General features: G+C 40.7%; 1 protein-coding gene across 1 annotated transcript in view; it reads right to left on the bottom strand.

Annotated features, from left to right (window-relative positions):
• Nucleotides 1-27,716, bottom strand: part of fzy (cell division cycle 20 protein fzy) — a 240,187-nt gene that overhangs the window by 188,496 nt on the left and 23,975 nt on the right. Inside the window, exon 3 of the mRNA XM_068388413.1 lies at nucleotides 12,344-12,472. Coding sequence (XP_068244514.1) covers nucleotides 12,344-12,472 — 129 coding nt within the window. The remainder of the gene's footprint in view (nucleotides 1-12,343; nucleotides 12,473-27,716) is intronic.

The raw sequence follows: 27,716 nt of genomic DNA, 5'->3' as shown, positions 1-27,716 counted from the left end.
CCTAAAGACGGCCGAGAGCATACTGCTGTATCCATTGATGGTAGATACAGCCAGCTTTAGCATCCTGTCTGAGGTACAAGAAGAAGTCTGCAATCTGGCTCAGAGAGGTAGTGGTTGAGGAAAACTTGTGCCGCCTGCACCAAGCTCTAAAGGTCTCCCACTTAGATTGGTAGACTCTTTGTGAAGAGATCCTCCTTGCTCTGGCGATAGCTTTCGTCGCTTGTGCCGAAAAGCCTCGAGATCTGACAAGCTTCTAGTCAGTCTGACGGAAGTCAGTTTGAGAGCAAGGGGGGTTTGATGATACCTCTCGAAGTGGGGCTGTTTGAGAAGATCTGGACTTGCCGAAGTCTTCTTGGGAAGTCCATCAACATGCCCATCACTTCCGAAAACCATTCCCTTGCAGGCCAGAATGGAGCCGCTAGGATCATTCGTCCCGAATCGAGGAGAGCAAATTTCCTGAAGACCAGATTGATGATCTCGAACGGGGGCAACGCATACATGTCCACCCCCGTCCAATCCATCAAGAAGGAGTCCACTGCTACAGCTTCCTCGTCCGGGACTAGGGAGCAGCTGTAGGGGATCCTCTTCTTCCAGTTGGAGGCAAAAAGGTCTGTTACAGGTCTGCCCACAACATCCAGAGACTGACAGACTTGCGGGTTGAGAGACCATTCTGAGGGAAAAACTAGTCTCTTCCTGCTGAGCATGTTTGCCCCGATGTTTCTTGCCCTCGAACAAACCTCGCTCGAAAAAAAAAACTTTCTAGATCCAAGAGATCAGAACGAAGGCGTCCTTGATCTCGACATACGATTCGACTAGTGTCATCACGAAGTCCTAGATTCTCATGTTCAAAGTCATGCCTCATGCTAGAACTTCGACGTCGAGCGTCCTGAAAGAAGAGGCGCTGATCGTCCTGTAAGACGTGGCGCCGATAGTCCTGTAAGACGTGGTGCCGATAGTCCTGTAAGACGTGGTGCCGATAGTCCTGTAAGACGTGGAGCTGAGCGTCCAGGAAGGTGAGGAACCGATAGTTTTGTAAGACATGGCGCAGACCGCCCTGTAAGACGTGGAACCGATAGTTTTGTAAGACATGGCGCAGACCGCCCTGTAAGACGTGGAGCCGAGAGGTTAACAGAGCGAGACACTGAACGTTCTAAAAGACGTGGTGCTGAGCGTCCTGGTGTCAGAAGAGACTCTTCTTGTTGACAGGAAGACCTAATTATTTGATAGGCTCAACGTTATCTAAAAAAACCAGATACAGGGACGCTCTGATTTCTCGAGTGCAGTATTCTGCTACATTAAGCAAAAGTTACGTGAACATTAGAGGGGCGGAGCTGAGACCAAAACACACGGCCCGAAACTGACCAATTCTACACCCGTTCTTTCTTGTAAACAAACCTCAGATAAAGTTTGATTGCATAGCCTGCCACTTAGACTCCTCTCTAGAACTGGGAGAGAGAATCGTTGTACAGTAACTAAAAACTAAAGGAGGTTCCCTATAATAGGAAAAAGTAATCCTCCTTCAGAAGTACTGACCAAAGGTCTGCTTCCCTCTTCTCCATAAATTTTGATGTCTCCATGGAGAACTTTGACTTCTGAACGAAGGCGTAAAGAGCATTTACGTCCAGGACCGGACAAAAGACTCCCTCTCCCAAAAGAGAGACATTGAAAGTCGGTTAGGCAGAAAAGTCTTATCGGAGTAACTAACAAAGGAGGATTCACTAGGAAAAAGATTTCGCATACATCCTTAGTAAAAACACGGACCAAAGGTCTGCTCCTCTCCTCTCCCAGGCTCGCCAGAAGTAGCTAAGTCTGGCTCCTACTGTTGTTAGTTCGGTTAGAGAAAAAGCATGCAGAAAATTTCTTGCTGATTAAGACACCAAAACCTGTCTTTGACCAACTCTTGAGGGAGAAGAGAGAAAGAAAAAAGGAGAAGTACGTACCTTAATTATGACCTCTGATTTCAAAATTATCCAGCCTCATTGCCTGTATTCCTTAAGAGACTCAGCAATCCACCAAGGGGGCCGTAAAAAATCTCTGTGGGGCTGCCACAAGGTCTTCGACCTAAACGTGGCTAGACCTCCACCCTTACTATCCTGGCCTATCTGATAAGGAAGCTGGCATCATAGGTTTCTGTTTTAAGAAATAAAAATTAATATATTCTTAAAGCTCCATTAATGAGCACGTGAAAACTCAGAGGGTGGGGAACATAGAGCAACAGAACTTAGGATCTTCTTCTGTTAACCTCAAATAATTCAACAGGAGAAAAGTGATCACTAAAGTCATCCTTTGACAAAGATCTTCTAAGACGTGGCGTCGTCCCGAAAGAACGAGGCGGCGATCGTCCTATCGTCCTGAAAGACGAGGCTGCCCTCGTCCTGAAAGACGAGGCTGCCCTCGCCCTGAAAGACGAGGCTGCCCTCGCCCTGAAAGACGAGGCTGCCCTCGCCCTGAAAGACGAGGCTGCCCTCGCCCTGAAAGACGAGGCTGCCCTCGCCCTGAAAGACGAGGCTGCCCTCGCCCTGAAAGACGAGGCTGCCCTCGCCCTGAAAGACGAGGCTGCCCTCGCCCTGAAAGACGAGGCTGCCCTCGCCCTGAAAGACGAGGCTGCCCTCGCCCTGAAAGACGAGGCTGCCCTCGCCCTGAAAGACGAGGCTGCCCTCGCCCTGAAAGACGAGGCTGCCCTCGCCCTGAAAGACGAGGCTGCCCTCGCCCTGAAAGACGAGGCTGCCCTCGCCCTGAAAGACGAGGCTGCCCTCGCCCTGAAAGACGAGGCCGCCCTCGTCCTGAAAGACGAGGCCGCACTCGTCCTGAAAGACGAGGCCGCACTCGTCCTGAAAGACGAGGCCGCACTCGTCCTGAAAGACGAGGCCGCACTCGTCCTGAAAGACGAGGCCGCACTCGTCCTGAAAGACGAGGCTTCGTCCTGAAAGACGAGGCTGCATTCGACCTGTAAGAAGAGGCTGCATTCGACCTGTAAGACGAGGCTGCATTCGCCCTGAAAGACGAGGCTGCATTCGTCCAGAAAGACGAGGCTGCATTCGCCCTGAAAGACGAGGCTGCATTCGCCCTGAAAGACGAGGCTGCATTCGCCCTGAAAGACGAGGCTGCATTCGCCCTGAAAGACGAGGCTGCATTCGCCCTGAAAGACGAGGCTGCATTCGCCCTGAAAGACGAGGCTGCATTCGCCCTGAAAGACGAGGCTGCATTCGCCCTGAAAGACGAGGCTGCATTCGCCCTGAAAGACGAGGCTGCATTCGCCCTGAAAGACGAGGCTGCATTCGCCCTGAAAGACGAGGCTGCATTCGCCCTGAAAGACGAGTAGGCGATCGTCCTGAAAGACGAGGTGCCGATCGTCCTGTCTTGAAAGACTTAGCGCCGAGCGTTAAGGCAAAATGATATTCATTATGCCGCTCGGCGCGTTCGGTTCCGACCAGAGGGTTCATAAGGCCGACTGGCGCTCTGGGACAAAAACCGTGTCAATGATGGTTTGTAAGCATTGATATTATCAGCGAATATCTAAGACTTATAGTATTGCCATTAAAATCAAAAGTGATGCAATGCGAAACTCTAAAAGCAGTGTAGGAATCTTAACGTCCAACGCTCTTTGCTTTCCCATGGCAAGGGCGAGCATTCTTGGGAACGTTAACAGGAACGCTCGCGAGGGTGCTTGCTCGTGAGCTAACGCCTCTCGTTTCCTTTCGCCGATCGACATTCCTTCTCCCATGGGCCGGGGAGCTTGGAAGAGGTCTAAGGCTAGGAAAACGACGTCCACTTTGTTGAATGAATCCAATGCCTAATTTAGCACTGAAACTTGCACTATTAAACTCTTACACAAAAGACCATAATTAGTCCTGCCCGTTGTGAGAGAACTTATTCTGCTGCCACGGGCTTGAATGAGAAAGCAATATCGTCTCTAGTACTTGCTATATAAACTGTAACAAAATATTTTTATATAATATTAAACTGACATTTCCATAATAAAATAAACTTTCAAACATACTTACCCGGCGGTCACAAAAAGAAAAACCACCGGGCAAGAGTTGATATTAAAAATAAATGTTGAACACACTCACCCGGTAGTTACATATAACCACCGGTAAAATTAAATGTCATAAATACCCACCCGGTAGTTACATACAAACGCCGGGAAAGTTATACGTTAAAGATTAAAATGAAAAGAAAATGGGAAAACAAATGTAATCCACAATTAATTCAAAGGGTTTCAAAAACAAGCGAGTTGTAATGATAAAAAGAACAGATATAGCAATAACGTATCTATATATATAAATGTAAACAATAGGAACATATAAATGAAAATACTACTAAAACTAGAATTCCCATATCATTGTTGTTGGAGTATTATAGCCAACACTTTAATTCCCATATCAAAAAGAACGCTACCAAGGCATGTTGGGACTGCATCGATAGTAATGAGAACTAACAGCGTAAATTAACCATACGCTAGTTCTATTTAATCTATGAAATTAGATCGATGATTTAAAGAACGAATACTCAATGGACAAATATTTCTTTAAAATTTTACATTAAAAGTTAAAAAACTTATATACCAGGTAAGTGGAATTCCTCCCATTCTTTACATGAAAAAACAAATAAAGAGAATTTGCAAGTCATACAATGAAGATTACGTCACACGACTGTGACGTCATAGAGTTGGCGGAACGTATTTCCGTCATCAGGATTAAAAACCTTGCACCTAAAATATAGTGCACAAACAAAACCCCTGCATACAAACTGTGAGGATCAACCGACTCTTTCGGTAACCTCACCTTGCATACATCACTCGCACAACCACGAAAATTAAGTTTTCACTCATGATAAACAAAGTAAATAGTACAATAATAATAACAAAACACGATTGCCAAATCCCTAAATCAGTGTACTTCACCAAACGAAGTCCAAAAAAGCAAAGAAGGGAAAATGATTCGAAAAACTCTCAATGGTGGACCGACGATGTTTTCGATCCAGCCGGCAGATATGAACTGAAGTCTTGAACACGGGAATGGTTCCTTGTACCACCCTGTGACGGGTGTAACCACCTACCTCCCAACCACCACAAGGCGGTTGCCTCATTTTGAAAAATTCTGCCGATTTAGAGATATCAGCTATATATATATAACTGCCAGGTAAGTACTATTCATAAAATTTCCCTTTTCCCATTTCCTTCCCTTCAATATGCACAAGCACTTGGTAAAGGAATGAGCATTCTAGCAGTAAGTGGTGACGGACTTTGTCTCTTTAGTTTTGAAGTCGATATTGTCCCTAACCTCTTGACAACACAAGGCAGTGAGAAGTTGCTAAAAGGAGCCTCTTTCAGTTTGGCTAAACATTCATCAATATTTGCCTTTTTTTATTTTTGAGTTGCACTTTCCAGTACATGTTTTTTCCTCGTGGTTTTGGTTTTGGGGTTCAAGTTCTACTATCTTCACTAAGGAAAACTCTTACGTTTCTTTGGTGGCGGCATTAGTGGCTAATATGTCAAGTCTTTTGTATATGAAGCAGGGATTTTTGCTCGTTTATAATTTTGATTAGTCCTACCATTTGTCCTTTATTAACCTATTAGCAAGGTGTCTTTAGAAGATGGTTTAGTAGTAATGCCAACAGTTGGAGAGTAATATTTCACAGGGGAAGTTTAGAGAAATTTTTTTCAAGAATTTATTAGTTGTGCTAGGCTGTATATTTTAGCAGTCCATGATTGCCAACAGTTATATAAGCAGATGAGCAATCTGGTGGAGTAACGAGAACTTTGGGTTTGGAGGGAATGCCCCACTAAAGCATTTCGATCTCGTGATATCAAAGCTCTGTTGATGGATCTTGATGCTTATGGAGATGTAGACCCAAATGGTATTTTTCCTTTTTTTTTATAAAGACTGCAGATTTCTAAGCTGCAAAGTTATGTTATTTTATTTTACGCAAGTTAGCAAGAAGTGGAGCTTGTGGCACTTCTTGGAGAATTGGTAACGTTATTCAACTATGTAAATGTGTTTGTGGTAGCTCAAGTCCAACTGATTATCGTCCAGTTTGCATAACTCCCATATTATCTAAAGTTTTTGAATGTCTTTTGGAAAAATGTCTTAATAGGTTTGCTGAAGGTAATCATCTGTTTCCTTATTTGCAATTTGGTTTTCGTAAATGCCTTGGAGCATGCGATGCCCTTCTTACAATTTCCAATGCTGTACACAAATCCCTTAATTGTAGTCAGGAAGTTTGTATGATTGGCCTTGATTTTAGTGCTGCCTTTGACCGTGTTAATCATGAGGCCCTTGTTATCAAACTCAAACAGTTGGGAGTGGGTGGGTCGTTTCTTAGCACAATTATTGAAATTTTAAGTAATAGATCACAAAGAGTTGTTGTTGATGGGCACCATAGTGAGTATAGGAATCAGGTGTTCCTCAGGGTAGTGTTCTTGGGCCATTAATTTTCATACTATATACTGTACACATGACGTGGTTTGGCCTAGAAAACAATCTTGTTGCCTATACAGATGATGCTACTCTCTTAGCATCAATTTCATCTCCTGAATCCATTGCTAGAGATTTAACTAAAATTAGTGCATGGTGAAAATTAAAAGCCATGAAGTTGAATCTTAACAAAACTCAAAGTATGGCTGTCAGTAGGTAAAGAACAGTGGCTCATCATCCAGATCTCAGCATTGATAAGGTTTCTTTAACTCTGTATGACTTAAAATTATAGGCGCAATTCTCGACAAGAAATTTACTTTTGAGAAACACATTAGGTCTGTGTCTTCTTCAATTGCACAAAAAATTGGCTTATTGAGAAAGTCTTGTAAGATCTTCGATGATCAATCTATTTTGAAGAACTGCTTATAATTCTTTTGATATATCTTGTTTCGATTATTCTCTTGTCTGGTCTTAAGCTGCTGATTCTCATCTTAATTTGTTGAACAGGAATTTAAGGTATTTTAAATTTCTTATTCCTGATCTAGATATCAATCACTGGCACCATCTTTCAATTAGTTTGTTATGAATGTTGCATAAGATTTTTCATAATTCTGCCCATCCTTTACATTCAGATCTTCCCAGACAGTACCATCCTATTCGGAATACTAGGAATGCAGTTAATTCTAATAGTACTCTAAAAATTTTATTTAAGCTGTGACCAAGTTGTAGAATTATCTTCCTAATAGGGTTGTTGAATCAATTGAACTTCCAAAGTTCAAACTTGCACCAAATGATTTTATGTTGAACCAGCTAACTTGCACCAAATGTTTTTATGTTGAACAAGCTAACATAAGTCTCTTTTTGTATTTATATATGAAAGATCAGTTTTAATGTTGGTACTGTTCTTAAAATATCTTATTTTAATAGCTCATTATTTCTCATATAGTTTATTTACTCCTTATTTCCTCTCATCAATGGGCTATTTTTCCTACTTTTCCAACTAGGGTTGTAGCTTAACTAGTAACAATAATGAGAAAAAAAAAATAGAAAAATAGGCAAATTTTGAAAAAAAAAAAAATAATCAATGTTAAGTGCATTCAAATTGGAAATTTTGCCCTGATGAAGGGACTATTAAAGAACACAACACAGGAGATTACAAAAGCCTATAAAAAGACTAAAATAGGGATTTTGACGAAGGAAAAATCTATCTCTGGGCAAGGAACCTGTGTCGCCCAGTGAAATGCTCCTTATAGCACCATTTCTAAGGCATAAATACTGCTAAATATACCAGAGAAAAAAGATGCAAGGAATGCCAGGATTAAACCCAGCTCGCTCACTCTAATGAGTGTCGGTATAGTAACTGGGGTGTGTTAGAACTATAACCATAGGTCCGTCACCAGTTAGACCTCTCCTTCAACATCCCCCGGAACTACAAGGTGCCGTTCTACATCCGACTACTGCCCTCTACTACGACTACCCTCCCCCCACCCCTACCCTTCCCCACGCTCCCTCCCTCATTCCTCCCTAGCACCAGCAAGGTTCAGAAGTGTTGTTTTCATTGCTCTGTGTTTTTAGTGTTTTTGAAGATGTCAGACGTTTTGGAGATCCCTGCTCCCAAGTTGAGTATTATACTGTATTTGTTCATTTTAGGATTTTTAGGTAGCGACACGTTAATTCAATAATCTTGTTCATTTTTGTCTCAGCCGCTTTGTTTGACGCTCCCTTACAGGTATATACGCGGCCATTTTGGTGTCGCTACCTCATGATCTCTGTTTTGTTCGACTTTCAATTAGTTCCTCATACTAATTGTAGTCTCATTTACATGTTCTAGACATCTTATTCAGTGTTTTGGCATGATTTTGACTTTTATTTAGGCTATTTGGACGTCATTTAGTTAGCCTACCCAGCCGAGCAGTGCGCGGCTTCGGTCGGTTGCCTACACCGTGAGATCCCCTTGATATCGCTATTTCATGTCTGATTTCATGGTTTTTTTTGTTTTTACGGGGGAATCGGGACGTGTTTTTTGTTTATTTAGGAACTACCTGACCAGGTCGGTATTTTACCCGATTTTGGAGGGCTAGTTTTTGTTTAGAATAGTATAGTTTCCTGTCCAGGTCGGCAACTACCCGATTTTGGAAGTTTTGGCTATTATTTCCTTTTACGCCGTGTTCCTCTCCCCCTAATTTACTCAGTGATGTCGCTTTAGCCTATTTAATTGTATTTATTGTATTTCCCGTCTGTCATTATATTATGTTGTTTTTGTTATTTGCGTGCTTTGCGGGAAGTCATATGCTTGCCGACTCATCGGGTCTTTGTGTTTCGGAGGGTAGCCCCAACACCCCGATCACAATGGTCACCTGATTTCGAGCCAGTCTCCCCCCCTTGGGTGTCTTCCTCCTATAGGCCTCTCCCCACTCCCTACATAGGGTGGTAGGCTTGGGTCACATGCTTTTTAGAAAACGGTTAAGAATGTCAAAAGTATCATGTGATTTGAATTAATCTGCTTAATTTAATGAAAACTGACATAGGAAGGTAGAAGACCAGGTGTAGGAAAACGTATGACAATAATCTATACAAAATTAAAGGAAATGTAACAGCCTAATAACTAGAAGGGAATACAACTGTTTGAGCATGTGAAAATATTGGAGGTTTTGGAAAGCTGAAAAAACACTAACAGTGGGAAGAAGGTGGGCTTGTATATGAACATCAAGCGAGTAAAGAAATAAGAAATTTTATTATGAAATTCTTTTTTTTTTCCCTTTTTCTCAACCTCTCCTCCCATTAGTACTATTTCATATATCATTTTCATAAACTTCCCTTGATTTTCATATTGCTGCTTCTCTATACAAGCTTGGTTTATAGACATTTACCAGTAAAATTTCTAAAATTTCATAGCTTCTTCTCTTTCAATAGTAGTAATACACTAGCAATCAACGGAAAGAAGTGAAGGGTCCTGCACCAAGGGTTCTTTGTTATTTCAGTCTCTCTACCACATGTTTGACAAACTCTGTACTCCAGGCGCCAAATTATGATAGGTCTTAGTGCATCTCAAGATGTCTTCCTCTGGATTAGTTAGTTATTACTACATGGGTATATGACTGTGATTTAATAACCACTGTGAAGAATGCAAATGCCAAACTGTTCCTCTAATGGAAAAGAATTTTTAAAGTTAAAAGCATAAAATGAAATTTTCTTTTAGGTCTGGGGGAAATCCAGAACCCCAGGCTAGTGCTTTATAGCAAGGATGATGACAATGATGATGTGCCAGCACCATTCTCTAATACAGCACTTAACTAGTCAAATTTTGATAGGGATGAGCTTCAAAAGATCTTAAATTATTAACTTCAATTGTTGAATCTAAGGTCTGCAATTCTTCACTTAAAGGTAACAATTTTGATCTTCCCTGCCACATTGCCTACCTTGATCTAACTTCACAAGTCAAGTCTATTTGTCATAGTTACCATTTATTAAAGGATTTAATATTTCCCTGTGCCATACAGATTCGAAATCCTTTCACAGAGCTTCAAATTCTTTAATTACAGTACTTTAGACCTTTTTGCTGCTATACCTTTGCATTCCCACAATCCTAGGTGCAATATTAGGAAACTAAATTTCTAGGCACAAGACCAAGTTTGTTAGCTATACCATAGTATTCCTCCATTTGCTAATGTAAGTGCTCTTAACCCTTTTACCCCCAGGCTATTTGGAAATTTCCAACCCTTAACCCCCATGGGATTATTTTTTTTCAAGCACATTTTGCAGTATATTTTTTTTAAATTGCTCTAACAGCCTTAATTTTTGACATAGAGAGGTCAGGTTGGTCTCATTCTCTTGGAAAATGCCTGAAGTTTCTCAAAAAATTATCAAAAATATGCAAAAAAAAATTTAAATAGCATTTTTTTGCAAGGACGAACCGGTACGTCCATGGGGGTAAAGGGATGAGTTTTGTGAAACGTACCAGTACATCCTTTGGGGGTAGAAGGGTTAAGCAACCATCGTATTACATGTGGACGACGTGGCATATTTTAATGCTGCGGATGAAGTTTCTGATAAAGTCCTTTGTTTGTATCATGCTTAGGATTGCAGTACACCTCTTTTGATGGCAAGCTTTCCACTAGCTTATCACAGCTTAACTTTAGCGGGGTGAATGTAGGTGCTAGTACTTCAACTACCGAAAAGAGTCCCTTCTACACATGCAAAGCAGCTCCTGTATCCACTTGCAAACAAACAGGGCAATCAGTAAGTAATTCCTGTGTTTATCCTGCTGTACAGAAGATGAGGAAGAAACATGAAGATAGAGAAAATATCTCCCTTTCAAACACTATGTAACCTTATTGCTGAAAAATACCTTAATAAGCGGCTACAAAAAAAAAAGTGGCTTAAGGCAAGTGCTGATGCTACTTAAATCTTTCAAATCTTTGGAGAAAACTACTTTTCACTCTTATACCTCCCTGTTCTCCAAGTTTCTTGTGGATAAATCTTATAAATTTTTGTCTCAAATTCAAAGAAAAGCTACTAGTTTATATTCTTGTTTAATATTTAAGCCCTCTATACCACAAAGATGCTTCAACTTGTATAAGATAAACCAGATCTTTATTTCATTTCCTCCCATGAGCCCATAATTACTCCTAATAGAGACAAATCTTTAAATGCGAGGTCTGCAAGCTGATTGACTAAAGAATGCTGTTTCTGGGTATTCAAATTGAATGTTATTGAAGCACTTTCCTTTGCATATTCTATAATAGGGGTTATATTGCTAGTCATTTAGAAGAGAAATTTGCAGGTCATCAGGATTTGAATTTAATTTGGATTACTGTATCTGTATTAGATAAAACTGTTTCAGATAAGGGTTCCGAGACTTTATCAGGATTTTTGCATTTTGTGATTAAGAGGAGATTGGGGATATATGACTCTTTGGGGCATGGATGAAGGCATATATCTGATGGCTATCAAGAATAAAGGGCATGCAAAAATACCATGAAGTTGAAACATCTCATTTGCCATACACAAGAAACTGGAAAATGAAAATATATTCTTAAAATATTAATCAGGCTAGTGATCTTTTCAATAGCTTAAACATGTTCATGTTTCTTTTTTTATAAAAGATCCCTAATAATATTTTCTAGTTTTTATTGATTAAAATAAAATCCTAATCTTAATTCCTCCTTTTCAGTCCCAAAAAGTAAAAGAGAAAAATACATACATACGTATACCAAGGCACTTCCCCAAATTTTGGGGAGTAGCTGACATCAAACAAATGAAACAGAAAAGGGGACCTCTTCTCTCTACGTTCCTCCCAGCCTGACAAGGGACTCAACCGAGTTCAGCTGGTACTGCTAGGGGTGCCACAGCCCACCCTCCCACATTATCCACCACAGATGAAGCTTCAGAACACAGAATCCCCTACTGCTGCTACCCCCGCGGTCTTCCAAGGCACCGGAGGAAGCAAAAGAGCCTACCGGAACTGCGTCACAATCGCTCGCCATTCATTCCTATTTCTAGCACGCTCTCTGGCCTCTCTCACCTCTATCCTCTTATCACCCAGAGCTTCCTTCACTCCATCCATCCACCCAAACCTTGGCCTTCCTCTTGTACTTCTCCCATCAACTCTTGCTTTCATCACCTTCTTTAGCAGACAGCTATTTTCCATTCTCTCAACATGGCCAAACCACCTCAACACATTCATATCCACTCTAGCTGCTAACTCATTTCTTATACCCGTTCTCACCTTCACTACTTCGTTCCTAACCCTATCTACTCGAGATGCACCAGCCAAATACGAACATAAATTAGTTTCTGCGGAACTTGTCACCTGGACCATAAAAAGTGAAATGATGACTTGATGCAAATTTACTCCTGGGTCATGAAAAATCTAGGCTCCCACATGCAAATACATGACAATAAAAACATTCAATACAACTCACAGTAATCGTCTAACAGTTCGGGTGCATCAAGTACTTTCTCTGGAACATTAGGTATATGTCTAGCAGAAGCTGCCTTGGAGACCGATGGTTTTCCAGCACTGTATAATACCTTTAGATTGTTTGCATAACCTGAAAAAGAGCAAGTAAAAATATATATTCATATGATGTATCATTGCAAAAAATTTAATTCTAATATTGAAATTTAGCATTTTCAGTAAGCTGATGACTTTAGTACAATATTGAGACAATCTGGCAATTAATGGCAATAATTTCAGCTAGGTATATCTTTTCAGTACTGAAGTCAAAACAAAATCCCTATCCTCTTGACATCACTAGCCAGTGAATATCAAGGGAGTATAAAAATAATTACATTATTGTATTACAATTCCCTTTATTTCTATTAAACTTATTTGATGTTCATAATGGTGATTCTGACACTCTGATGGAGGTGGGTCGGTGAAGGAAAGATATAGAAATAAGAAATTTAAAATCATCAGGCACCCGAGACTCGCCTCTTGGACTAGTACCAAAGTATGTAACCATTATCACCAAATAAGGTGTGTTATAGCTCTAGCCTTACAATTGGAAACCAAATGCAACCCCATTATCATACTACTGTATACACTTTTTTAGATTACCTAACACTATTTTCAAAAGAAAAAACTAATAGTACTATAACAGAGTTCATTCACACAATATTCTCATTTAAACTACATCTCCCCACTGCTACTACAGCACCCAATGCCCACCTATCTTGATAACACCAGGTTTCTCAAAGATAAGGTTAAGGTTAACAAAAAACAGACTTGGTACACCATTGAGCTTCTGCTAAGACAAGAAAGATTCCTACAGAAATTAAAATATGTAGCTAAACTTCTTATATCATGAACCCTAACCTTCAAGCCTTTCGTCTAACTTCAATCAAATACTGTGCGACCCACTGTGACTAAACTTTTAATGCAAAATGACATAACATTTTTAAAAAACTGATGCTTAGAAAATCCTAACCCGCCAAACTAATTAGGAACCTTTTATGTTTATTCTAGTCAAAATAGTACTTAACAGCTCTATAAGAGCAAAGAAATCTCTTCTATGACATATGGTATCACCAATTTTCTTTCTGAAAGAATGTAACAAAGAAAAATTTACGCAAACCCTTTGTCTTGAAATCCTTTAGGTTTGGAATGTACAGCAAGTAAAATGAGATAAAATATGACAAATTTTAAGTAATTTGTATTTTGCCTAACAATATCCATCCTTGAGCTCTTTATTAGGAATATACTTTCGGCAAAGCTGGAAGATTTACCATTAGACTTATAGCGAGGAGTAACAAGTAGGGGGGAGTAGATGTCTACCCAGCTCACACACACAGGACTTACAGGGGGACAGGTAATGGCTGGGCAAATTTGTACAAAGAGCTCAAGATTTGTTTTGTTAGGAATAACAACAAATTATTTTCAAATTTGTCATTTGTCCCAACCCTAAATACAAACCCTTGAACTCTTTATTAAGGATAACTCACCCATTAGGAGCATGAAGTGTCCGAACCAACTAGCTGGTTTCTGACCCTGGGTTTTCCTAAAAACCCTTCCACCACACTAAATTTTCTGCAACAAAAGGTTAGTGACCTGAGCAATCCGTTTGATTGTGTGATACTAGTAATGCGACTAGTCTAGGCAAGAATTCTCAGAAAAATATGAATCTTTAAATCAACCATAGACGTTATCCAATCCCACCTCACCACGGGGTATGAGGATGCAATGTATTATTTCCACACTAGGTTACACACGAGAAATGGTTTTACCTGTAGACAGATAAGGCCAGCTTGCAGAGGACCATAGGTGCTGTTCCCCAAGAGAGGGGAAGATGAAAGAAGAAAGAGTCAGTCTTTCTTAACATTCACCCCAGACTAATCCCAGGTAACTTCTGCCCTCAACCATCTGCTACTTGTCCATCAAGGAGTTTGAGGTATTTAAATCACTTGTTGCGCAGCCACCACAGGACCAATGGAGAACGTGCCTCCATGTTCCTGTTGGTCACGTCTTACAGGTAGTGGGCAATTAAGGTAGTCTGACGCTTCCGCACGCCTGCTTGTAAAATCTGCGTCACAGAGTACGTTCTCTTGAATGGTATTATTATTATTATTATTATTATTATTATTACTAACCAAGCTACAACCCTATTTGGAAAAGCAAGATGCTATAAGCCCAAGGGCCCCAATAGGGAAAAATAGCCCAGTGAGGAAAGGAAATAAGGAAATAAATAAATGAAGAGAACAAATTAACAATAAATCATTCTAAAAAAGGCAACAACGTCAAAACAGATATGTCATATATAAACTATTAACAACGTCAAAAACAAATATGTCATATATAAACTATAAAAAGACTCATGTCAACCTGGTCAACAAAAAAGCATTTGCTCCAACTTTGAACTTTTGAAGTTCTACTGATTCAACTACCCAATTAGGAAGATCATTCCACAACTTGGTAACAGCTGGAATAAAACTTCTAGAGTACTGCGTAGTATTGAGCCTCAGGATGGAGAAGGCCTGGCTATTAGAATTAAATGCTTGCCTAGTATTATGAACAGGATAGAATTGTCCAGGGAGATCTGAATGTAAAGGATGGTCAGAGTTATGAAAAATCTTATGCAACATGCATAATGAACTAATTAAACGACGGTGCCAGAGATTAATATCTAGATCAGGAATAAGAAATTTAATAGACCGTAAGTTTCTGTCCAACAAATTAAGATGAGAATCAGCAGCTGAAGACCAGACAGGAAAACAATACTCAAAACAAGGTAGAATGAAAGAATTAAAACACTTCTTCAGAATAGATTGATCACCGAAAATCTTAAAAGACTTTCTCAATAGGCCAATTTTTTGTGCAATTGAAAAGGACACAGACCTTAAATGTTTCTCAAAAGTAAATTTGCTGTCGAGAATCACACCTAAAATTTTGAAAGTCATACAAATTTAAAGAAACATTATCAATACTGAGATCCGGATGTTGAGGAGCCACCGTCCTTGACCTCCTTACAATCATACTTTGAGTTTTGTTAGGATTCAACTTAATACCCCATAATTTGCACCATGCACTAATTTTAGCTAAATCTCTATTAAGGAATTCACCAACCCCAGATCTACATTCAGGGGATGTGCTTATACCCCAACCGTCATGAACTCTGGGTCGTCTAGTTAGAAGAGGATCACTATTCGGTGCCAAGTCTATGACCTTGCAAATCCAAGCAGAGATGGTGTTTTTTGTGATCCTCCTCTAAGCCCTTCCTCATGCTGATGAAGTGTGCTTACACTTGAGGGCGAGCCACTGCTGTTTTCTTGAGGTAGTGCCTCAAACTCCTCACTGGGCAAAGTAACAATTTATCTTGATCATCAGTTATATTACAAAGATTTCCAATCCGGAATGGACTGGATCTAGGATCCACTACACCCAGATTTTGAGTCTTGGCGATAAACTCAGGGCGATGCCGAGCATTACCTACCCCATCCCCTTGAATGGGAGACATTGTAGAAATGACTGTGAAGTTCACGAATTCTCTTGGCCAAAGCCAAAGCAAGTAGGAAGAACAACTTTAAAGCGAAGTGGCGATCTGTTGCCTGGCATAATGGTTCGTAGGGAGCAACCTTGAAGGACCGAAGGACGCGAACCACATTCCATGGGGGTGGTCTGAGGGCAGGTAAGCTTGAAACTCTACATAAGAAGACTCCAATGAAGAGGAAATATCAACTCCTTTCAGACTAAAGGCAAGACTCTAGGCTGAGCGGTGGCCATTCACCGCCGGGACCAAGAGGAGCTTTTCCTCCTGAAGGTATACCAGGAATTCCACTACTGTTGGAATAATGTAGTAGCATCAAGGGGAGATGTACTCTTTCCACAACACCGAAAACGGAAGACAGCCCATTTGGCCAGGTAGACTGAAGCCAAAGATCTACGTAAGTATTCAGACATCCTTTTCACAACTTAAAGCGAAAAACTTCTCAGAGAAATGCTGGATAGTTTTTAGGCTCGAAGTCACAGGGAAGCTACGGCTTTGTGGCAGATGTTCACGTGGTTGTTTGAGTAGATAGTGTCGCGGAGGGAGTTCTCTTGGGACCTCTAGCAGAAGCTAAAGAATGTCAGGAAACCATTCTGCATGATGCCACATTGGAGCTATGAGCGTCATTGACAGATTCTTGGATGCTCTGGTCTTGTCGAATTGTCTTCTTATCAGACAGAAAGCGGGAAAGGCATAAACGTCAATTTTGTCCCACCGTTGTTGGAGTGCATCTTGCCAGAACCTGAGGATCCGGGACTGGGGAGCTGTAGCACGGGAGCCTACTGTTCAGGGACGTCGCGAACAGATCCACAGTCGGGGAAACCCCACAAAGTCAGAACTTTGTTGGCTACTGGATGATTCAAAGACCTCCCAGTGCCCACTATCCAACTCTTTCTGCTCAAATTATCCACGAGCACATTCCATTTGCCCGGAAGAGAGCAGGCTGACAGGAATAATGAGTTGCCTTCTGCCAATCTTAACATCTCCACTGCTAGATGGCATAGGGACTGCAAAAAGGTACCACCTTGTTTGGTTACGTAAGCCACTACCGTGGTGTTGTCGCTCATTAACACCACAGAGTGACCTGCCACAAACTGCTGGAAGGCTAGAAAGGCTGCCCTCATCTCCAAGAGATTCATGTGCTAGCACCTTTCAAACTTGGACCAGAGACCAGAGGCCGTGTGCTGCTTAACTTCAGCTAATCGTCGAGGATACGGATGGCGATCCTGTGAGCCCAGGTTGACACTAAGGCGAAAACTCTCGTGAAGACTTTGAAGGGCTGTAAAAAGACCGAAGCACAGCAGCATAAACTGGTATTACCTGTTGTCGTCGATGATCCTTAGATACTTCCTTGAAGACAGATGGATTGAAATCTGGAAGTAAACGTCCTTCAGATCCAGTGTACACATGAAGTACTGAGGTCTTACAGTGTGTCTGCCATCTCCAAGCTGAACGGAGTTTGAAGAACAAACTTGCTCAGAGCTGAAGGATCGATGACAGGTCTCCAGCCTCCAGACGCCTTCTTCACAAGTCAACTGAAGAAGCCTGGAAACTCGTTGAGGACCTCCTGGAGAGCGCATTTCTCCAACATGGTCTGGACTTCAGCCCGATGGGCCAGCTCCTTTGAGGATCCCTTCACATAGGAGCTTGATGGAACTGGATTCAGAGCCAATGGAGGGGGAGATTGATTGAATGGGACACAATACCCTGAACAAATCACAAGGACTGTCCAAGATTCAGGCCCATGCTGCAGCCACCTCTATCAGGGGTGTTGCAGACATCCCACCATTGGTGGGAAAGTGGGAGGATCACCCATCCTAGCGGGCGTGGCCTCTACTACCTCTTCCTCCATGGGTGGATTTGGAGCCCTTCTGGTCTTTGCCAGTTAAGGGGTTCTTTGACGTGATTATCGAGGATCCTGCTGTCCTACTAGTCTGCGGCTTCTTTGGAGGGGGCGCTATTCTGTAGGACCAAGATGTCATGGCCCTATGGAAGAGAGAGTATCCTGGTTGTACTTCCCCCGGTGGTCTGCCACCCACTCAACGTATTCCGACCGGAAAAGGGAGGGGCCGTCTAACGTAGAATTCCTCAGCCTGGCCATTTCTGACTTAGGGACTTGTCAATGGTATCTTTCAATTATCAAGTCTATTCGTTTGAGCAAAAGATTTGTCCACAGGTTAACAACCTGGTGGACAAGGAACTCAATAGTTTGGGTCCCCGACGAATGAAGGGTCTCTGTCAACTTTTTCGTGGAGTCATAGGACTAATCTTCAGTCCTGAAGAGGTGTCCCACTAACCCTAACCATAGGTCCAGCCACAAAGTAGCCAGCATGGCATACTTTGCGTCTTTATCCATGTTCAGGGTATCGTACACAGAAAAAGTGACCAGGAGGCTTTAAAGTCTGTTGTAGGAGACATTTCTTGTAAGGGCCTCTATAGATGGGTCTAGAGGCAGTGCTGAAAGAGGCTCAACCGACACCTCATAGTACCTCCTCTGCTGTTCGTAAGAGGTGGAAGGAGTTTCGAGGATGAGCTTGCTCGAAGGGAGCTGGCAATCCGGGAAAATGTGTTATTCCTGGCCCCCTTTAATGCCTTAGACCAGGGCAAAGCTACACTGGCCTTGTGAGGATGCTGGGTTATAATATCCAAGGAGTAGAGAGAGACGTCAGTTCTTCACACAGGAACTTTATTAATTAATTCATACACGGGAGCAATACCAAAGCTCAAGTCTCAGAGACACCAAGGTTACAAGGGAACAAGCATTAATCATTATCATTACAAGACAACAAGGTTAGGAGGGAACAGGCAATAAGGATTGTTATCTGTTATTCCCCCGGCCTCCTTTTTTGTTTTACTACGTTAAACAAACAGATCTACTGTATACAGAAGTTACTAATTATAATAAAATGGATAAAATATTGTAACAAATATAAAATTGTTCTCAAGCTCAAACTAAACGTACATTGTAATATGAATACAAACAATAGCATTTCATAATAAAAGAACAATAACAGTCTACATCACGTACAACATTCCATTGCATAAATATCTAAGAATTGCAAAAGAAATTACACATATTTAAAACCTGTTTCCCTTGTCTTTAATTTTAACATTTTCTAACCTGAACTCATCGTTTTTAAAATGAACAAGATTATCTTCATTTACAGCCACTCTAAGTCTTCCCTTAACTAAGACTTCCACCAAGTCATCACTCTCTTTATTTTCCTTTGTTAATATGTCTGCTATCATGTCTTTAGTATTCAGCCAACTATATGATTCTACTTCTTTATGAATTAGTTTCTCCTTCAAGTCTGCCACTGCGTTTCTTAACAATTTTCTTTCTACTTGTTTTGATGATGCTATACTCTCCAGCGTTGGTCTGCTGTCTGTGAACAGTTTTACTGGGATTTTTCCTCCTTTTTCTCCAAACAGAAGTTGTTCAACACTTTTTGCTAAATAAACACTGTCATCTACTAATTTAGTTAAGTTCCTCGTTTCGGCGTCTTTGGCAGAATGGCACACTTGTTTGATGGTTTTTGTTTTCCAATATATAGGAGCTACTATATCAGTTTTCTTGTTTCCCATTAAAATCAAGTTACCCCCAATTGACTTTGAGTCACATCTGTAACTCGCATCGCCGAGGCCATAAATTTTCAGGTCTTCTTTCTTCCCTATTTTACCGAACTTTATTTTGCTTTCTTTTGATTTAATTTTCTTCACTATCTTGTTTACTCTCTTTAGATCACCGATCGTAGCATCTTTATTTTTCATAGACATGTTCAATCCAACAATAGCCAAGTCGGGTCGGACATTTTCTGCCAACCACTGGATTTTTCCTGCATACTTCCGGAAAACTTTATATTCGGTTTTTGTCAGAGGTTCGTCATTTCCAATTTTCCTTATTTCTTTGATTTCCTCAATGGATTGGGCATAATCCTCCATGCTTACTTCTATTCCTTCTCTTGTTTTAACTATATCAATCCCTGTAAATCTGAATTCAGATGACTCCACCTTTGAAATCGTGAAATTTTTCATTAAAAGATCCTTGATCATATCCACAAATTCTCTTTTTCCTGAAATCGAAAAATCATCAACATGACATAAAATCATACCAAGTAATGATCTGCCGTCATGGAGGTAGTAGAAGGCGTTATCTCCATCCTGTGTTTTCATTCCTCTTCCTTTAAAAATCTTGTCAACTTTAAGCCAAAATTTCCTACCTGCATCTTCAAGCCCATAGATTGGCTTTTTCAGTTTCCAAATGGTTCCTTCCTGTTTTACATCTTTGGGTGGTTCAACAAACACATCACGCTCCAGTTTTTCGGCCTGTAAGAAAGCTGCGGAAATGTCGACGCTCTCCAGTTCAAATCCTTCATTAGCCGATACTGCGATGAAAGTCTTGAAAGACTCTCTCAAGGCGGTTGGGGAATCTGATTTTGGTTTCTCAGTTTCCTGGAATCCTCTAGCAACTAACCTTGCTTTTATTTTGGTCTTCTGCCCATCTTGTCTCTCTTTTTCAGTTATAACCCACCTTGAACCAATTTTCTCCTGTCCTGTATCTTTTACTTCTTCAAATGCTTCATAATACTCAAAATTTTCAAGTTCTTTTTCTTTAGCGTTTATAACTTCAGGTTCATGATGACGACTCTTTGGAACTTCTACCACATATGTGGTTATTTCCTCTACCAAACACTCGTCATTTGACATTTTCATCCAGTAAGTACCAATGTTATCTAATTCGAAATTTTCCTTGGTCTCTTGTACTTCGGTTTCTTCTTCTTTTTCATTTATAAGATATTTCCAGTCCCTTATTTCATTTTCGAAGTCAACTTCAATTGTTTTACCTCCCTCTAGTTTTATGAGGCACACGAATTTGCGCTTTGAGTTAGGTTTGTTCACTTCAGTCACCTTTCCTTTGTGTTCCTCGCCATTCTTAAAGGTCATAATTATAATTTTACTTTTCTTCGGCCTTTTTTCAGATGGAAGATGATCTTTCACGGTCATTTTGTCATAATTCTCTTCTGTCAGATCAGGTTTACTAACAACTGTCGCTTCTTCTCTCTTTTCTAAATTAATTTCCTCACTCTCGGACTGGTCAGTAAGAGCTGCCTCATCCTTCGATCCAATCTCATCTTTTTTCTCATGAGCTGAAGTCCTTAACGTTCCGTAAGGTTGCAAATGACAAGAAGCTACCTTTTTCATATCTCCATTTGCTAAAATCCATACACTTCTCCCTTCCATCTTTTCCACCGTAGCGGGACCAAACCATTGTTTTCCACCTTTGTGCTGGTAAAATACTTTCTCCCCAGGTGTATATAGATAATCATTAAAAGACGCATTTCTTGCGTTTAAGGCAATTTTCAACTTTTCACCATACTCAATTTCTCTATACTTCTTATTCACTTCTTTTTGATTTTCAATATGTCTTCTGACTGCTTCTGACTCCGAGATTAAAGATTCGGTGGCTACATTTCCACTTGTTATACCAGGAACTACTACAGCTCTCCCAGTGAGTAACTGTAATGGGGCATATCCTTTCACTGTTATATTAGTATTATGACACCAGGCCGCTTTAGAAACTGCTTCATCTAATGTAATTCTATCATTCTCTTCCATCACTTTCTTCACAGTTAGATCAGCGCTGTAATGATTTCGTTCGTTCAAACCATTACTCCAAGGGGAATATGTTGGGCCAAACCTTATCGTAATTCCCATTGCAGAAGCCAAACTTTCCATTTCCTTATTTTGAAATTCTGATCCATTGTCAGCCCAAAATCCCTCAGTAGGATATCCGTATTTCTCGCACCAGTTCTGGGTGATGGCATGCAAAACAGTGACTGCTTCTTTGTTCTTTAGCACAACTCCACTTATTAATTTTGTGAAGGCGTCTACCATCCACAGAATGTTATTCTCCTTTACTTGCTTTAGGTCAACTGTGACCTTTTGATTAAATTCCGTCACTGTTGGGATGGCAACTTTTGGTATACCTAATGATTTTTTATACTTTTGGCAGGGTATACATTCATTAACAACTTTCTTAATAACCTTTTTGGTTCGGTTGGATACTACTCCTGCCAATGTGAACAAATGGAGGAGTTGAGTCTCTCCCTTATGGCCAGATACCAGATGTACCCTTTTTACTCTTTTATACTCTGATATCTCTTTATTGCTTTCCAATTTCTTGGCAAACATTACAATCTCTTCTTCGCTACATTCTTTATTGGTTTCCAAGACAACGGCAAGGTGGTTACCTTTAGTGGTTATCAAATCTATCTCTAGGTTCGGAACCAAGCTTCTGATAACTAGTTTTTCCTTTCCTTTCTCGTAATCTTGAGAGGCACTCCATTTCTGGAGTTGTTCTTTAGAACACAAAAAAGGGATATTAGCTTCAATAGCATAAATTTGCACTCGTAGTCTACTGAACTCTGTTCCATTTTTCTTTCCTTTAATTATCAGTGGAACTTCAAACATTTTGCGACATTCATAAACTTTACTTGGTCCAAATTTGAACTTTTTCTTTTCGATTCTTTTAACATTAACTTGTCCTTTTCCAAATTGATTTTTCTTCAGATATTCTTCTATCCATTTAATTCCTGCCACATTTTTGGGTGCACCATTGTCAATAATCATCTCAGTTTCATTGATTTCATCCGTGAAGTAAATTTCAGGCATTTCTACTTCTCCTCTCTCATCTTCAACACTTACAAATCTGATGTTACTTAATCTATTCAGACAGCATTCATTTCTACACCTTTTCTCTCTCGATTCTGATCTGAGCCTCCTGCCGCCCTCCATCGGACGATCTTGCCGATTCCTTTCAAGTTCTTCACGATCCTCACTTCTCCTTTCCGAAGGTTCTCTTCGTTTAAAGGAGTCTATTCTGTTTCGGTTTCTATCTCCTGATCGAGAGTAATATCTTCTACTCTGATATCTGCTTCCTGACTCTCCCCTGTTTTGGCTTCTATCTCGCGAACGGGAGTATGGTCTCCTATTTCTTTGCTCATTTGATCTCGATGTAGATCTTTGTCTATTTGTATAAAATACGTCCAATTCCTTTTCGGGTCTTTGGTTTTCTATCTTTAGTTCCTTGAACTCCTTTTTACATATTTCTATTGTCACTTTATCTTCTACATTTTTTAGTTGTTTCATAATTGAAATTTTTTCTGTTGTTTCTAATTTAGACTTATCTAAAAACAAAACTGTAGTCCACAACTTCCATTTTGATCCAAAGTTTGCTCTATGCATTTTCACTAAAAGATTCTCAAATCTATTCAGATACTCTTCACCTGTTTCTTTGTCTTTCTGTTCAAATTTTTGTATTTCGGAAACCAATTCAGACATTTTTTCCAAGGTTGTTTTTTCAAATTTACCTTTTAGCAAGTTTATCACGTCTTCAATGATAGTTACACTGTTAGTGTTTACTTTTTCTATAACCTCTCTTGACACAAATAACGATAATCCTCTAATCTCTTTGTTTGTTTTTAAACTATCCACCAATTCGAAAAATTTTTGAATTGGAGGAATGGTTGTCTGTGAATCCCATAGCCTTAGTTGATGGCAATAACTTTCAAAATCCTGGCCATTAGTCCAGATTGGAGCTTTCCGATTTTTAACTAAATTAACATGGTTATTTCCACTTCCAACTTGGTTTATCTCAAAATTGTTTTCAATGATTTTCAATAATTTGTCTAGTCTTTCATCCAGAAACAAATCCCACTTTTTGTGAAAGTTTTTCTGGTGCGAAATATTGGTTGCTCTGTTTTTAAATAGTTTATTGCACTGTCTACAAATTCTGGCCTCATACCTTTGATCTAACTGGTTTTTTGCTGCCTCAAAAAGTTCATTTGTTTCTAGCCACCGTTTTACCTGTTCCACTTCACCTAAATTCAAATCATTATTTTCACACTTGCTCTCATCTCCATTTTCTTTATGTCCCAATACCGGGCCTTTACACTTATGACAAAATTTGAAAATAAAATTTCCAGCATTGTCTATGGTTCCAAAGTTAGCCAGTCGGGTCAACTGGTTCATAAGCTCACTTTCATCTTCAATGTATCCTGGTAAGGAAACTGCAGAGTATTCTGAAGACGCCATTATGACTTTCACTTTATTGTAGATAACATCAGGGTTCAAGGTTTCTTCCAGAAGATCCCCAAGCACTCACAAACACTCTCAACAGCAAAAGAATTAAGCTGTTGTGAAGACTCGTAATTACCATTCTTCGGCTCACACAACTTCAGGCTCAGGTCGTCTGCCTCACCATGTATCAACAGTTCAGCATGTTTTCTTCATCTATCCATGATATCTGCTCCCCGAAGCACTCTGGTCGACAGAACCAATACGTCCTTTCCAGTTCATAAGCCGAAATCCATTGGTTTTCCTTCTCACAGACGGCTTCACATTTGCAGCAACTTACTGAACTTCTGGATTACTCCCCCTCCCCGATGTTCGGGAACTTTAGCTGCTCATCATTTTCTTTTATATTTCTTAGTAAAATTTAATCTCCAAGACAATCGCTGCAGTCCCTCGAACCACGCTCTGCTACCATATAATATCCAAGGAGTAGAGAGAGACGTCAGTTCTTCACACAGGAACTTTATTAATTAATTCATACACGGGAGCAATACCAAAGCTCAAGTCTCAGAGACACCAAGGTTACAAGGGAACAAGCATTAATCATTATCATTACAAGACAACAAGGTTAGGAGGGAACAGGCAATAAGGATTGTTATCTGTTATGGGTGCCATAGATGTGATCAAGGACAGTGTCCTTGCCTTCTTGAGGGGCCATCGCTAGGTCATTTAGTCCACTGATTGCCATCATCCAGGCCAACAGCTGCCAGAAGGCGTACTTTGACCACCTCTGCTCCGCTTTTATGTACCTGGGATTAGCGGCCTTTAGTAGGTAGTCCTCAGTCTCAAATTCTGGGTTGTCATCCACCCACAAGCTCTCCCCATAGGAGCCAAGGGTGGGTTGTGGTCAACATCAAAGGTGGAGGCTGAGGGAACGTCTCTTGTTGACGTTTTTGTTGCTGCCATGGAGGTCCCGCGAGAGCTCTCCTGGATCTGACAAGAAGATCTAGCCGAGGCATTCTTGGGCACCGTATTGGTGCTCTTGCCTTCCCTTAGGGCAGGGAGGAATTCCTCAAGTAAAGATGGTTTAGAGGAATCCCTCCACCTGGGGTCTTGCCCTTCTCTTGGGGAAGGAGCTACCGAGGATTGGTCCACCTTCTTGGAGATGGGACGTTGTCCTTGATGGGACCACTTCTATGGGAGAGAGACAGTAGATGGTAGTGAGAGAGATCTCCCAAGGAGACCGCGAGCCCCGGCTTGTACAGGGGTGGAGTGTGTCTCCCATAGGAGAAGTCAGGTTCCTCTATCTCTTCCTCTTCTTTGTGGTAAAAACCAGTCATCTGTACCAGAGATAAGTCCTACTGTATTGGATCTGAAACTCCCACAGCTGCCTGCATCCCCTTCAGAGGGGAGACGAACATCTGCGGAGGAGGATCACTGGACAGGGCTGGCAAAGAGAGACTGTGTCTGGGGTCAGGCAGAGGAGAGGAAGATGTGGAAAACAACAACTTCTCCAGGGGAATCTATGGCATACTGGCTACTAACAGATATTTGGGGCCGCTCCTGAGATGACCCGACTCACCGTCATCCCCAAGGCATTTAACCATGGAAGCTCCTTCTCGAAGGATGGAGAGAAGATCTCGCTGAGGAGGCTGCCTCCTTGGAGATCGTGGCTTCAGCATCTGAAAAGGAGGGGAGTGGGGTCGCTTACCTGTTATTAGATCTCGCTGAGGAGGCTGCCTCCTTGGAGATCGTGGCTTCAGCATCTGAAAAGGAGGAGAGTGGGGTCGCTTACCTGTTATTAGTACCGGCATGGCATGGCTTTTGTAGTTCACCAATATGTTTAACCGAAGTTAAAACTAGCAGAAAAATACCCTAGTTGTGAAAAATCTACGAGATCTCTCTCAATTTCAAATTAAGCACCTTTAAATACTGTAATACTGTCATAGCTTTTCATGGGTTCATTCTCCACGATTTCGCTCATTCACGACACCGAGGACCATATAACCTATTAAGTAAAAAATCACATTGCAGGTTCGCGAGATTGCCACGGCTCGCTTCGCGTCACTTCCCTATCCGTTGGCATCTCCTGCTTTAGTCCTTCTTGAGCAGAATCACATTTTCATGTAATAAAGTGGTGTATTTGTATGCAGTAGTATGTACATCTACAGTAAATTACCTGGTAGATATAAACACTGCAGGAGTATGATTCCCTACAGTACTGCGCAAGAGACAACGCATCAGGAGTTGCGTCATGCTTAAAGACTGCTGCATAGAACTTTGTAAGAAAATGGTTCGCGGTCCTTGTATAAGATATGTGCACTTAGTTAATCTTAAATGCAGTATCACTGTATATATATTGTACAATACAGTATTAGAGTTATGTATAGTATTGTTCATTAACTATATACAGTACTGTAAGTAAATTACTACATGTACTGTAATCTACAATATGTAAATGTAGGCTACATGTGTGGTAGGCTGTCAAATAATGTAAGAGGAAGAGAAATTAGATAGAATAGTGTGCCCAAGTGTACCCTCAAGCAAGTCAACTCTAACCCAAGACAGTGGCAGACCATGGTACAAAGGTTATGGCACTAAAGGTTTCCTTGGAGCTATGTAATAACTGGTCTCTCATTCATGGTGTTTGTGTATACAGTGGAACCTCTACATACGATTGTCCCAACATACGAATTTTCCAACATATGAAGTAAAATTCGACCAAATTTCTGTCTCAACATACGAAGTGTTGCTCCAACATACGACGTAAACAATACGCTTACCCGTGGAATTTTCTCGAAAACGTGCAGCGTACTGTAGTTTGTTGTTGACGCCGCTAGACGGCAGCACATCGGAGGGACGCCAATCGAGCGTCACCTTGATCAGTCCTCTCATCGGGTGCGCATCGTGGGGTTGTCCTCTATTCGCTCAGTTTTAACAGTTTTCTATCTTGCCTTTTCACGTGTTGTTTTCTGTGTTCCGTAATCATGGGTCCTAAAAAGCTTAGTTTCGGTTCAGGAAGTACAGACGCTCCCCAAGATACGAACATCCGGATATACGAACACAAATTGACGGAAGTCCAAACATGTTCGTAAACATCCGTAGATTTCATCGCAAGTTTAAATTTTGAAATTAGCGCCACTCCCGACTTGTATTGACTATATGTTAATTTTGTTATTACCAATGTTCTACTTAATTTTTCTTAGGACTTCCAAATAAATTAAATGAATGCCATTTATATAATGTTTTTCTTTATGACGCCGCCTAAAACGGAAACCTTCCATCATAATAAACAAACGAAGGCATTAAACGTGCATGATGAAAGTGATAAATAATGATATTAAAAGCTTTTAGTAAATATGTTATTAAAAATATTATTTACCGTATCTATATAAAATCCTACATACGTAGCAAAGTAGGAAAACGATTTTTTGGGGGGAGGGGGCGTTTAATCATCAATAACAATCTGCCGCTAATGACAGAATGATAATTTACAATAATTCTAAACTGCTACTAAAGATGATTGTCCATTCCATATCCAAAATACTTTTCCTAACTTCAGTTATAAGTCAACTTGTACCCCCTCAATTATAAAACCATCTAAAATAAAAAGTATGAGAAGAAGCAAGTACTAGCCCGATTTTTAAAGTTGTCGAACAATTAAGTTACTGCTATAACGTTCGATGTGACAGATGGTGCGAGATTGGAGAAAGTAAGGAAAATTGAATCATGATTGATT

The sequence above is a fragment of the Palaemon carinicauda genome, chromosome 15 (assembly GCF_036898095.1).
Source record: "Palaemon carinicauda isolate YSFRI2023 chromosome 15, ASM3689809v2, whole genome shotgun sequence".
NCBI classification, from domain to species: domain Eukaryota; kingdom Metazoa; phylum Arthropoda; class Malacostraca; order Decapoda; family Palaemonidae; genus Palaemon; species Palaemon carinicauda.
This window is presented reverse-complemented; position numbering and strand designations above follow the sequence as displayed.